At 56.7% G+C, this 14,128-nt stretch overlaps 1 protein-coding gene across 13 annotated transcripts in view; it reads left to right on the top strand.

Annotated features, from left to right (window-relative positions):
• The window catches only part of RAP1GAP2 (RAP1 GTPase activating protein 2), a 54,114-nt gene that overhangs the window by 12,559 nt on the left and 27,427 nt on the right, over positions 1-14,128 (top strand). For 7 of the 13 annotated variants that reach the window (XM_050981849.1, XM_050981847.1, XM_050981848.1 and 4 more), the window contains one exon: positions 1,492-1,527. In XM_050981849.1, the coding sequence (XP_050837806.1) occupies positions 1,492-1,527 (36 nt within the window). Of the gene's footprint in view, positions 1-1,491; positions 1,528-6,201; positions 6,324-7,311; positions 7,435-13,559; positions 13,817-14,128 lie in introns of those variants that run through there. The other 6 variants (XM_050981854.1, XM_050981852.1, XM_050981856.1 and 3 more) reach the window with 4 other exon arrangements.

Here is a 14,128-nt window from a genome sequence, read left to right as displayed (position 1 = left end):
GGCAGTTTCATTTAGCCGCCTTTGGAGCAGGGCAGGGCAGGGCAGGGCAGGCAAACGGCTCTCACAGTCACACTGCAACTGCGGTTTCCCAAACATGGCAGTTTATTTCCTGTGTGGTTTTTTTTTGTTTTGTTTTGTTTTGTTGTTGTTGTTGTTGTTGTTTCTCCCCTTCTCACTCTAAAAGGCCAACTAACATCAACTGTTTTTTCTTCCCGTGGCTCCGGATGGTGCAGCCCTCACTCAGGGACAGGTCCCATGGGAGCTGCCCCAGCCACCCACTGTCCCTGGGCTGCTTTGCGTCTGCCACTGAGTTTGGAAACAGCTCTGCTCCCCAGCATGCTCTGATGTTCAACGTGATTTAATGATCACCAAGGTCTGGGCAGCTTGTAAGGTATTAAGCCACAATAGCAGGTGCCCTAGATCTATTTTTAGGAGCAGCAGCAGCATGCTGCCTCTCCAGAGCAGAGCATGGAAGCTGATGCTTGTGGAAATGCCTGGAACAGAGCTCCTGTGGCCATGGGGTTTTGGGAGAGTGAGGCTGCTGCAAGTGAGGACCCTGGGAAGGGTGATGGTACCTGTGCCTGAGTGCCTGCCAGGCTCAGCCTGTGCCACAGAGTGCTGAGGACCCAGCCCCCTGTGGCACCCGCAGGGGCAGCCCCCTCCCGACAGCAGAGCCCAGCCTGGGGGGGACAAGGTAGAGCTGCAAGTGGGGGGAAGCTGTATTTCTGTGTCCATGCTGTGTTCTCTGTGATCACAGTGCAAAACAGGAGGGTGTTGGGGGTGTTATTTTGCTGTTTGGTCTTTTTTGGAGACGTGGAATTAATTCCATGTGGCAGATAACAGAGCATTTTCAGTGACTGCCAAAAGACATTATTTTGCATTTTGAGACATTACTATGATTTGCATTAATTAATATTAATATGACTGTAACCACAATGATTCTGAGGAGATGAGCACTCATTACCAGTGCCAGGGAAATGAGTGAAGCAACTGGGGCTCCTGGTCCCACATGAGCCAGCTAGGGCTGGGAGTGATGGGGCTGCTCTGTGTTTTGTGTGCCTGGGGCTGGGTTGCAATATGTGGGGTTTGGGGGGATCTTCCCAGCCCGTCAGGGCTGCCACAGGTCCAACATCTGTGAATACGTGGTTTGTGGCAGCTGTGCTTTGGAGAGAGCTGGGACACAGGCGGTGCCCTCCTCTGCTTCCCAGCTCACCTCTGGCATTCCAGACTGGGGGGCAGCAATTCTGCACCAGGAAAAAACTAGGGAGGTCTTTTCTTGCTTGCTGCCAGGCTTCATTTTGGGGTAAACCTTGGTTGATTTTGTTTTCTGATGAAATCTTTCTGTGGCGATTGTCGTGTCAGCCGGAGTGCTGGCACCTCCAAAGGACGCGCTGAGGTCGTGTTTGGCAGCAGCCCCCAGTACCCAACCCCCTCCCAGCTACATCTGGAGCCCCCTGCCTGCAGTAACACCCTCCTCTGCTCTCTCCTCAGGATCGACAAGACAATGCTGGCCAGCCTGAAGATCAAGTGAGTACCTGGCTCTTCCCTCGCGCCCTGACTTCCCGCGGGGTGGGGGGCTGGAGCTGGCTCGGTGTGTGGGGGATGCTTTCCTGGGAGCTGGGCCCCAGCTGGTACCGTGGAGTCCAGCCATGTCCGCCCACTCCAGGACACGCGTTCGTGCATGTCCCACAGTCTGTTCTCCTGGAAGCCTGGAGTGAATCAGGCACTGGGAGATTGCAGCAAACACGATCGCTGTGAGATCAGTGGGCTGAGGTGTGCATGGGGCAACCCACAGCTCTGCCTCGGGGGTAGTGGGGGTGGGAACCAGCAGGTCAGGCTGGCACTGAGCTTCTGGGTGGAAATCCAGTGAAGTCTGGAGGTTTTGTATTTTGTTTTTCAATCTGGAGAGTGTCAGTGGAACAGTGAAGGCCGGTGACCCAGCTCCTCTCCTGTGCTGCTGAGGGGCTCTGGAGGGGGTGGAGATGCTGCTGGGGAGTCTGTGCGCTGACAGCGTTGCTTGGTGGGTCCATCGTGGATTTACCACTTGCTGGACACTGCTGGACACTGGTGGGTGGTGTGGGTTGTGCAGCTCTGGCAGGGTGGTATCTGGGCCAGGTCCTGTGCTGTGATGGAGTGAGCCGTGCGAGGTCACCATCCCTGCTGGGGTGCGTCCTTGGCTAATGGGGAAGAGAAGGTGGAGAAGGTCTGGGAGTGGTGGCACTGATGCTCTCTGCTCCCCCGGCACTCGTGGCTGTCTGGGACCTGCCTCCTGCTCCCAGCAGCTTTGCCCTCCTGGCTGCACATCCTGGGTACTGATCCCTTCCCTCCCGCTGTAGTGCATCCTGGATTCCTGGAGTTGCCCCTTGTGAGCACATGTGCAGCTCCAGTGCTGTCAGCTACACTCTGTGCTGATGCAGAAATGCTCTGGCCAAGCCTCCCCTGGGCTCCAGGCAGTGCATAGGGCGATGGCTCATGCGGTTTTCCTCTATAATCATTGTGCAAATTATTCATTAATGGAAAAGTATCCGGAAAGCCTGGGGGAGCTGCTGCCTGAGCGAGCCCCTTGCCCGCTGTAAATGGCATAGCAGAATGGCTGGCACTACGCTCATTGCTCAGGTTGTGCTGAACTAATGAGAAGTTTAAATCAATGCTTACCACCTTGGGGAGTGGAGGGAATTCTCTGCAGACTTTCCTTTTTCCATGAAGCTGAGAAGGACTGAGCCTCTCTTTGCACTCTGCTGTACACCGTGCCCTGATTTTTTTGAAAGGCTGTTGCAGCAGTTCTGCAGCAGAACCCCCCTGTACCCTCTTCTCTCTGCCGTGCCAGGCAGCTTGGAATGCTGTGCCAGTGTGTGGGCACGCTGCCATGCTCCTGCCTGGGCAGGGTGAGGATCCGGGGCCACGTTTCTCTCTATCTCTACTTTTCCTGCCCTGGCCAGAGGAGGGAGTTTCCTTGGAGCTTTTGATGAACATCCACTGCTGTCTGCAGCTAATGCTTCCCACAGCCCCGTGGTGCTTCTGTCTGTCTGTGGGTAGGCTGCTTCATTAAGTGGTTCTGTAATTGGGGCTCAGCCAGAGCCACGTTTCGTATTTGTAAAAGCTTTTAAAATTATAAAAATATCATAAACCCAAACTTTGGGGTTTTTAGCGCCCTCTTGTTATTGCTGCAGCCTCTGTAGGAGTGTCCTGGCTTAACCCGTGTCCCGGCGGCACCAGGGAAGTTTTCTTTCCCTGTATAAGTTACTACCGAAAATCGGAGCTGCTTTCCGCATGCCCTGGAGCAGCTGAGGGAGCCTCGTGCTGTGCAGACATCGGCGCTGCCCGGCAGAGGCAGCGAGCCCGGCCCAGCTCACCTGGCTGGGGTGGGAGGGCGAGGGATGCAGGGCACGCCCTGCCCGTCCTGCCCGGGACGAGCTGCCCGCACGCAGGCAGGGTAAGCTCACCCACGCAGGTGGCGCTGGGGCATCAGAGCAGCTCTCCCCCTGCCTGCCTCTCTGTTTTCTTCTTCAGTTCGGGTTTCGTCAGTTCCTATGGTAACCGTGGATGTGTCTGAGGGACCGGAGAGCAGGAGCAGGCGCTGTGGAGGGCCAGTGTCGGGAGAGGTGATGGTGCGGAGCCCTGGCAGCGCAGGCAGGGCCCAGCTGACCCCTCTGGTGACAGGCAAAGGTGCCAGGGCTGCAGGAGGGCAGGGAAGGTGTTGTACAGGCCTGGGGCATTCCCGGGCAGCTGCAGCCAAACAGCTCGGCTCTGTGAGCGCCCGGGCAGCTCTGGAGCCTGGGTCTGGCTCTGCCCCAGGGAGCTGTGCCATGCCCGTGCCTGCCGGGCAGAGGAACCCGAGAGCATCGGCGCCCAGCCAGGAGCTGGTGTGCCCGTCCCACTCCTCGGGGCTGAGTGCCCTGGCCGTGGGCCAGCCCTGGCTCTGGAGCCCCCGGTCCTGCGGCAGGAGGAAGCTGAGCTCTGGCTGCTCTGGGGGCTGAGATGTGCTCCTGCCCGAAGGCAGTGTCTGGGGGATGGAGAGTCTGGGAGAGGCTTGGGGATACTCTGCTGACTGTTTTTGGGAGTGCACGTCCCCAAGGGTAGAAGCAGGCCCTGGTGGTGCTGTGCTCGGGTGCTGGGGCTGTTGAGAGCTGCTGGCACTGGGGCTGGCCCAGGGAGCTGTGGGATGGAGACCGAGACACTTGGGCAGTAAATGGGATTTGGCATTTGCAGTCCCTGGGTTTGGTTTGGACCAACTCCACTGTGATCCCTACTTTTCTGTTACATTTTTTATTCCTTACTCACTTCAGGGGAAAGCGCTTGGAGCTGCTGAATCCTCTGGGCTGGCAAAAGGGGAATCGTGTCCAGAAGCAGCTCCCCAGCCTTGGCTTGGTGTTGGAGTTTTCTTGGTTCACATGAAGTCTCTGTAGGGAGCTGGAAGTGTCTCCAGGCTCCTGGGGTCCCCTTGGTTCTCCTGGGGGCACAGCTCCATGCAGTCCTGGTCAAACATGAGGAGTTTGAGGTCAGGTCGTGCTGCCAGGAAAGGAAGATCTGAGCCAGATGGCAGCTAAGCTGCTTCGCTGGTGGGAGGGTCACCCTGGAGGAAAACATCAGCCTGCAAAGGATCTTGGCATGTCAAAGAGCAGTTCTGGTCAGGTGAGCCAGCCAGGAGGGTTTGCTTGCCTCTCGCAGCAGCCCAGCAAGTGCAGGAGTCCCCAGGAAAGCAGGCAGAGACCCTCGACCCCCCCGGCCTTATAAAATCCTTGTACTGGGGATGCTGGAGGTGAAAAAGTGGGATGGGGACTCGTGGGGCCCTTCCTCCTCCTCTGTGGAACAAACTGGTAGGGTGATGTCCTGTGGGGGGTTCACCAGCCCTTTACCTGCTGACAGCTCCTCAGCCTTGTGCTCTGGTTATTTGCTCATTGGTATTGATGGGGTGTTCTGAGAAACCACAGAGTGTTACACAAAAACAAATCAGCAAAAAAGCCCCCCCTTCAGGCAGAGTCACCTCTTCTTTTAACTTTATAGAGCAAAAATAGCACCAAAATAATCATGTCTCTGTGGAATGGAGGAGCCATTCACAGCAATTACTGGGAGTCAGTGTGTGTGCAGTCAGAACTCACATGAAAGAGCATGTGATGCTCCTCTGCTGATGGGAGCAGGAGGATGAAGGTGGGAAGAGATGAAAGATTGACTCGACCTTTGTGAGAAGAGCTGTGTCCAGGCTTGAGGCTCTTTATTTTTTGATGGGCTGGAGCTGAGTTAATGGGAAGATGTGGGAATGATTTAGCATCTTGGAGCTGGTTGCACTGACTATTGCACTGATCTTGGAGGTTTGTGCTTGGGTCCTGTGAGGACAAGGTCTGGCCAGCAGATTGCATCTAAGTAAATTCCTTTGACTTATTAGCACTTCATAAATGGATAATTGCATGTAAATGTATGTTTTGCAATTATATTTAGCCGGAGAAGCACATGCAAAGGAAATGCTGTCAGAACTACTGCAAAGCAGCCAGCTGCAGCACACGGGGAAGCTTCCCATCTCCGTGTCTTTGGAGCTGCTCCTCTCCATGGCTGACGGGTGTGGAGCCAGCCCAGTGCAAACCCCAGCAATGGCCCCACCAGCAGCATGCTCTGCATGGCTTTCCCAGTTCTGGAGCCTGGCAGAGCCCCCCTCCTGCCTGTGTGCCTGGGGAAGGGCTGAGCGTGCAGGGCCAGGGTGAAAGGAATGCTCTGGACTTGCAGAAAACTTTAAACTCAGTTAAAACCAGTGCTGAGCTGGAGGCTGGGCTGTCTCTCTCCATGGGTCAGGGCTGGATGGGTGTGAGCTGTGCACCAGCGGAGTGCAGGGCCGTGGCAGCTCAGAGAGCCATGGCTGGGCATGGCATGCCAGGCAGAATGAGTCCTAGTGTTGGCAGCAGGTCTGTGGCTGCATTGCTGCTGGGATGAAGCCCCTTGCAGTGCCAGGGAACTGCAGGTGTGTGCCCAGGGATGGTGACAGACCGCTGCTGCTGCCACCAGCCCTGCTCGCCATCAGCTGCTTGACTTGCCTGCCAGGATGGTGGCAGTGCCATGGTCTGTCCTTCCCCATCGGCCCAAGGACTGGTGGGAGATTTACAAAATCCAGCCAGTCCCAACGTCTCCCCGCTATCTCTGGCAGGCAGGCGGGAGCGCTTCCCTCTTCGTGGAAGGGCAGTTATCGCCCTGGCTGCCTGCCCACACCCAGCCCTGCACCCACACAGCATCCTCCCAGCACGTCTCACAGCCTGCCTGGGACAGAGGAAGCTTTCACAGGAGGAGGAAGGTGCTGTCAGCTCTGAGGACTTGAAGTGTTTCAGCCATTTAATCTGGTAAGCCTTAGCTATATAAAATTTCAGGCTGGAGGAATGGGTGCTGGCACAGCTCCCCTGATGCTCCCCCTTGGTACTTGACTCCGTGCTTTCCTCTTAGTGGCCGGGTGTGGATATTTGGGTTTATGCGAGGGTTTGTTCCTGCAGAAAGCCCGGCCAGGGAGCACAGAGGTGGGCTGGGATGTGGCAGTGAGGCGCCGCTCCCCGGTGACGTTGGAGGAGGCGCAGCAGCGAGTGCCACCCCGTCCGTATGCTGAAATGTTGTTGCTGTCAGACAGCCTTCCCGTATTTAAAGCTAGATTATCCACAATTACATCTGCCCAGAGGACTGAGCAGCCCCACATGGGTCTATTTTTAGCTCTGTCTCAGAACTGATAAACCGTGCTGGTTTTTCCTCCTGCCATATTTATAGCCTGTCGGGCTGGGAGCTGTTTGCAGCCGGAGGGCGGCTGCTGGGGGAGCAGCCACCTTTGGGGAGCAAATGTTGTCCTGATGGCAGAGGGAGCCTGGATGGCTGCGGTGGTTGAGGCCCCATCTGCCCTGGGTTCACTCCCTGTCAGCAGCAGTCCCTGAGGTCACCCAGGCAGGGCTTGCAGGGGCTCTTGCCCCACTCGGGGTGGCTGCTGGCCTCCCCTCGGCCGTGGCCGCGTGCCCAGTTGCCGCCAGGGCGGGTGTGATTTGGGGACCGTGAGCAGCCCCACGTCGGCCGGGCCAAGGAGCCCAGAGCAGGGTAGGCAGTGCCGGCGTGGCAGCGCAGGCATTCTGCCAAAGCCTGTGGTTTGTTCCTGATGATAATTTTGTTAATTACTGTGCCGCTCCCGCCGGCTGTCGCTTTTCCTGCCAGTTGGCAGGGCCTGGCTCCTGCCGCCGGCCGGCGCCGCGCTCCGGCAGGGACGGGCGGCCGCGGCACCCAGCGGCACTCCCGTGCCATGGTCCTGCTCTGGAATGGCCCTTCCATCTCGGCTTTCAGTCCCTGTTTTGGTTCCAGTGGGCTTGTGATGCTCTCGGTGACCCACGCCATACCCAAGGAACCCACGTCTTCCGAAGCCCGTTGTGAAAACATGGCTCATCTCAGGCTCCCACCCAGAAGAGACATGTAGAGGCTTGACAGGTACTTGAATAGGTCAGAGCTATATTCTGAGTCTCTGTGAAGTCTCAAAGGTCAGTCCTTTCAGGCTCTGTCCTGTCTCATTCCTCTCAAATGTTACTGGTGTCACACCAGGGACTGTGACAGTGCCTTTCTCCTCCAACAATGCACTGTTAATCCTTTCCAGTTTGGAATGCAGAGTCCACTTTCTAAAGCCCTGACAAGCCGATCTGGGTCTCCCGTTCCCTATCACTGATGAGGTTGCACAGTGTGAGGCTACTGGAAGAGGAAGATGGTGGGTCTGCAGCTAAAAACTGCTTCATTTTCTATCTTTTCTTATTTGGAGAAGAGGCAAGGAAAAATCTGTAGAGCAGCAGAAACCTCTGGATGTGATTGACTTCAGAACGTTCCCTGTAGTATGGATGTGTCAGAGATAATACCTGTGTTTTAGCTCCACAAATTATATGTCTTTTAATGCTTTCACATCAAACAAGGTGTGTGAGGGAGGCGGGTAATTGAGATGGTGTCATCTCCAGAAGAGTGGCTGGGGCCCGGGTGCTGCTGCTGCTCCTTCTGCCACCCCTGTGGCACGGGGACCTGCCCCATGACCCCCTCCCTGCCCACCTCCTCCTCCTCCCACGTTCCTTGCAGCACCCTCAGGAAGGGCGTTGCTCCATTGAGGCTAAAGTTTGGGTCTGATCCTGAGCTTCCCAGCAGGATTCCAGCGGTGGTTGGTTGGCACAAAGGCTCCAGGGATGGTCTTTGCTCTGCACGGGAAGGGCTGGGGCTGAGCAGGGCGCTGGAGGTGCTGGAAGCGTTGGGCCAGTGGCACATGTTAGTGGCTGTGCCTCCCAAATCTGGTTAATTAGTGATGGTAATGATCAATGCTGACATTTAGCTCACTGATTTACTAGTAAAATTCAGAGGATCTGCTCATGCTGTAAAGACTAATTTCCTCTGCTGATTTGATCTAATTTAATTGGATGCTGAAATCTTGGAGCTCATCTCTTCAGGAGGCCTGTGTTCACAGGGAGAAATACCCCAAATTATCAGGAACACAATTTCCATGTAATTGTGCTGCTGTCATGGCCATGACTACCTCGTTCCTTGTCAGCTATGCTGTGGCTGATTCTGCCCCCAGCTGCCACCACACAGCCAGGCTGCTGGGCAGGAAGAGCCCAAAGGTGACTCGCTTGGGCTGTCTCAATTACAGAATAGTGTTTGGTTTGTAGCCAGTGTCACACAATGGATGGGAGAGGTGTACAAGAGACTCCTTGTACCCATAGCTTGCTTTGTTCCTTGATAAATGAGTCTTGGAAAACCACCCCCTCGTGCATTGATGTGTTGATGGCATGGTCAGGGTTCCAGGCTCCTGTCACTGATTGCTCTTGGGTCACTGCTCATTCGTGGCTTTCTTTAAGTTCCTGGCCTGGCTGTGGCTCAGGTCCTACCCCCTCTGGAGCCGGTCTGGTTGAGTGTGTCAGTCACACACGGTGTCACCTGCACACGCTGCAGCCAGGAGCCCTTCCCTGGGCTGCTCTGGAGGCTGTGCCCTGGAGCAGGGCAGCCTGGGGGGCACAGCGAGGGGCTGCTCCCAGCATCTTCCTTAGCTGTGCTCCTCAGCATCCCCTCTGCCCAAGCGAGGGGGATAAGACCCACCTGATCTCAGCTGCTTTCTGCAGTGAGAGTTTTTGTTCTTTTTGTTGTGGCTTTGACCACTCTTTCTGCCTATTGCTTGGGAGGGCTGGAAATTGTGCTGGGGAGGTGGACACTCCTGGGCCTTGCTTGGCCACAGGCCAGGCAGAAGGTTGATGCTGGACTGCACTTTTCACAGGGGTTGGCTCTGGACAGGGCCAGCCCCTCCCTGTGTGCTCCTCCTTGAGCTCAGCAGGTAAATTTCTCTTTCTTGCACTTCATCTCTGCTCCTCTGGACAGGAGCCACAGTGCTGGGGCACAGGGCACCAGGGCTGGGGTACTGCTGTGCTGGGGGGGCTTGCCAAGGTGTGGGGTGGGAGCTGGGGCTGCCCACGCCCTGGCACACGTCGATGCAGCCTCTCAGAACTGACATGTGTCGGGGTGGCTGTGGCATGTCACACCCGTCTCACACCCTTTCTGGGGAGATAGGCTCACTGTGCTCTGTCTCTCACTGCCTGCGTGGAAGAGCTGCCTCTCTGCTTTCCTGGGATTGCCTTCATGTCTTTCTAACTGAAGCCATAAAATAAATTTCTAATCAGATTACTTGGGGCTGGATGTAATGTAATCTAAAGCTCTATTTCTTGTGATACCTCTGTAAAAGTGGATGCCCTCTTATCCTCCTCCTGCAGCACCAACTGAAACACCATAATCCCTTTCTCCCTCATTTGCAAGCTCCCAAATCCGTTTCTGCCATGCCAGGGAAATTGGGATGTAACTGCTCCTTTGCAGGGAACCAGTTACTATTTTTGGGTTTTGGGCCGTGTTGCATTGTCTCCTTTTGTTCATCCCTGGCTCCCAGCCCTCAGTGCAGGCACAGCCGCCCCATCTCAGCTCTCCCACCTGGGCAGGGCAGGTACCCGTGCTCTGCTGGGAGGCAGTGCCCAGGGGGGCTCCTGGGGCAGTGGGGAAGGGTCCCAAGGTGGTGGGAAAGGGCCCGGGCAGATCTCTGGGCTCCCCTCAGCCCCTGCAGCTCAGGCAGGATGGGCTGGCCGTGCCTGCAGCCCGGCTGTGGCAAATGCCTGGCATAGCTCGTGTATTTCTGTCACTGTCCCTCGTGAGCGAGGGAACCAGAAATATCTCCTGCCCAGGGAGGCACGGAGGGTGACAGGGAGATATCCTGCACTGTCTGATGGGGCAGCGCTGTGGCTCTGGCCAGAGAAACCCTGAGTCACCAGGGCTGGGCTCAGGTGTGAGCAGGGGGCTGTGTCCTCTGCAGGTGGCTGAGGAAGACTGATGGGCTGCTCAGCTATGGGGGGTTTCATCTCACAGCAGCATCTGTACAAAAGCCAAAGTTATTACATAAATTAATGGCTTCATAACAACATTAATAGTGTCATTTATTCGTGGCAGATTCAGTACTCCCAGGGATGGAGGCTCAGTCTTGTCCCAGTCTGGCGTTTTCAGGTCCTTCTTTGCCAGCAGTGTCCAGACGGCTGCCAGGGGATGTGTCAATCACGGTGTGCAATTGTCCTGACCTGTCCTGCACTCCCTCCAGCCCCTCAGGCTTCCTAGTTCACTGCCAAACTGCTTTGTCTGGAGCAAAAATGTCAGGGCATTTTCAAGGGATATATATTTCTTCAAAAAACAGGGGCAACTGCTTTCCCTGGGGGTAATTTAGTCGCTGACAGGGTGACACTGGTGTTTTAAAGGAAGGATGGAGACTTGGAATGTCCTGAGCTGCAGCATTCTCTCTTAGGAGATGTCCTTTGGGACATCTGGAGAGCTTCTGGAGGTGCTGGCCCTGACAGAGCATTCCTACTGCAAACATTCAGGAAGGTGATGGATGCTTGGGTGGCATCACTGCAGGAACAGGAGGCTGCATGGAGCTGGAGGGGGTGAGGCATGGGCAACACAGGCAGGGCAGGAGCTTTCAGCTGCACCAGCCCTGCCACCTTGTGTGTCCTCCTAGGCATCCCTGTCATCCTGCCCTGGTCCATCCTGGAGCAGCTCCCAGATGGCAGAACCTAAGGAATACAGGGCAGGTTCTGCAGGGCCTGGCTCAGCCAGAGGTGATGTCCTGTGGGGCAGCAGATCCTGGTTCCTTTTGCCCGTGTGAGCCTCCACCCTCCTAGGAGCCCGTAGCCCCAGCCCACCCCAGCCCCTCACCATCTATTGTCTTGCCCTCAGGCTATAAATTACAAATCTGCTGCAGTGAGTCCAGCTGCCATTATTCTACTGTGGGCTGGGCTGTGTTTGGGTAGAGAGGGAACCTGAGTTTCTGCTCAAAGTGTTTCTCTATTTCCAAATAGGAGAGAATTGAACATCTTTAAAAATCAATACAAAACCACTTCAGCCTAAACCAAGAGGAGATTAATACTTAGCTTGTCTGAAAAAGGGGAGGGGAGATGTGGAAAATGTCTCCAGAGAGGGAGACTCAATGAAATTCAAATCTGCCTGTTTAATGTGAGAGCTAAAAGATTTAAAATTAACCCCCTCCCCCTCCATTAATTGAAAATGAATTTGAGAATTTGCGTAATTTGGCACAGAAATAGGATCTAATTTTTTTTCCTCTGTGCCTGAGGAATTTGTCAGACTGATAGCTTTAGCTTGAAGGAAAGCAGACAGGTATTTTCTGCAGGAAGAGATCTGTTGATCCATCAAAACCTTATTGAAAGGCTTGGCAGTGCAGGTAGCATCTTTAGCAAGATTCACTCCTCTTACCCACTTATGTTCTCTCACCACCACTCAGAGTTTGGCATCATCTGATGTTGTTCTGGGGAGACAGAAATGCATTTTGGAATTTCTGGAGAATGAGTTGGACTTTTTCCTGAGGGGAAGTGGGTACCTCACCACTTGTCTGCTGGAATTGCTGCTGCCTCAGTCTCCCCAGGGACCTCGAGATCTGGTGAAACACAAGAATACTGATCTTGGGTTTCAGTTTGGGTCTTGGCTCTCTGGAGTGCTCCATGTGCATGGTGTAGGTCGGATGGGTGCTGTGGTGACACTGAAATGCTGTCTGGTTCATCTGGGGTGAATTCATGTGGTGTGTTGACAAAAATAACATCACACCTGTTTTTATCTGACTTACAGTAGGATACAGAAAGAGATTACAGCAATTATAGGGGTTTTGTTGTGGTGGCATTTAGGGAATCCACCTGATTAGAGATTCTGCTGAAACATTTGGATGAAAAAGGCCAGAACTGAGGTTATGCTGATCTCCTTAAGGGTGGTAGACAAGAGGGTGACAGGCAGGGGAGGGGGTGAAGCAGGAGTGTGACAGGCAGGACGAGGCAGCAGGAGCGGCTGTTCCCTGCCAGATGTGGTCTGTGGCCTCTGCAAGCTGTTTCTCCTGAGCAAACACATTTATTACAGGCTTTGCCAGGGGAGCCCCATGCGTTGTTAATGATTGACTGCCCCAGCTGGGGCTTTCCAGGCAGCTCCTGTTCTGTGCTGGGCTCTGGCTCTGTGGGTGAGAGCAGGGGCCTTTCTGGCCGTCTTTCCCCGGGAGTTGCTCAGGTCCTGCTTGAATGGATGGTGGATGTGCTTGCCTGCAGCCTGCATGTGACCCCAACAGATTCCTGGCCCCAACCCCTGACCTGGCTGTGACACTTGGAGCTGCCTCAGGGGCCCTGTGTGCCACTGCCAGAGAGGTTCTGCCCTCCCTGCTCTAAGGCCAGGCTGGTTGTACCACCCAGGGCAGTGGCTGGAGCAGATGCAGGAGGGTTGTTTGACTGTTCCTGATGGCTGCAGGGATACGGAGAGCCAGCAGGTTTGGGCAGGTGCCCATGTCCTGTTCTGTGCTGGGTGGATGTTCTCATGAATGATCCCACACCTGCTTGCATCCCTTAGACTAGGAAGTACCTCAAAGTGCTGTAGCTTGTCCTGTGTCTAATTCCTGTGAAAATTAAACTGGCAGAGGAGAGAGGTGAAATAAGGGGGCAGAGGGACCTGGGTGTTTTATCACCATGGCAACAAGGACTTCCAGGGAATGGTGCTGAAGTGAGAAGTAGATAATTTACAGTTTACTTAATAAAAAAAAGAATTCATTTCCTGGAGGGAGCTGTGTGTCAGCTCCCGGTGTGAGGGACAGGGTCGAGGCCCCGTGCTGTCCCGCTGCTGCAGCGTGGGCTCGGGGGGGAGGGATGCTCGGCCCTGGCACAGGGATGGCAGGGCCCGGCTGGGACCAGCCGAGAGCTCCTGCGGGGTTTGCTGCGGCGAGGAACCCGTCTGTGGGGCAGGAGCGAGTCCTCCCTCTGGGGGGGTTGAAGGGGCTGCGCTGGCATTTCGCCCCTTGAGGAGCCCGGGCTGCGGCTGCCGGGAAAGCCTCGGTCCCGGGGTGACCCGGGGGCTGAGCCGCCGGCAGTCCGCTCCCCGCGCCCGTGACGTGCTCAGAGCCCCGCCCGCCCGCCGCGCCGGCCCGGGGGTGTCCGGGGGTCTGCGGACACACCCCCGGCCTGCGGGAGGGGGCAGAGCTGCCGCCATTCCGCAGCCGCTCCCGCGGGGCTCCGTTACCGGCCCCGCGCTCGTTACCGGCGGCGCGGGGCGCGCGCGGGGCAGCGCGGGGCGGGGGCGGTCGCGGCCGTGGACGCGCCGCCGCCCCCGCCGGTGCCGGCGCTCGGTCGGCGGCGGCAGCGGCGATGTCCCGGGCGGGCGGCAGGACGCGGTCCCGGCGCGCGGGGGTGCGGGCGGCCGTGGTGCTGATCGGGCTCCTGCACCGCTCCCGGCAGAGCAGCGAGAGAAGGTGACGCCGCGGGGAGCCGGGGAGCGCTCGGTACCGTGGGCCGGGCAGAGCCCGGGGGCTGCGGGGGGACGCGGGGCCGGCGGCGGGAGCGGTGGGACGGAATTACTGGGCGGGGGGTGGCGGTGGCGGTACCGGGAGCTGGAAAACTGGCACCGGGATAACCGTGACCCGCTGGCGGTGCGCGCTGTGCGCCGGAGCGGTGCCGGGGACCAGGCAGCCGGCGCCGGGTAACCGTGACCCGCTGGCGCTGTGCGGGGTGCCGGGAGCCGCGCACCGGCACCGCCGTGACCGCTCGGTCAGTGCGTGTGCGCAGGGGCCGCACGCCCGGGCCAGCTGAGCCCG

Source organism: Serinus canaria, chromosome 19 (assembly GCF_022539315.1).
Source record: "Serinus canaria isolate serCan28SL12 chromosome 19, serCan2020, whole genome shotgun sequence".
Classification (NCBI taxonomy): domain Eukaryota; kingdom Metazoa; phylum Chordata; class Aves; order Passeriformes; family Fringillidae; genus Serinus; species Serinus canaria.
The sequence above is the reverse complement of the archived record's forward strand: the minus strand, read 5'-3'. Positions and strand labels throughout refer to the sequence as shown.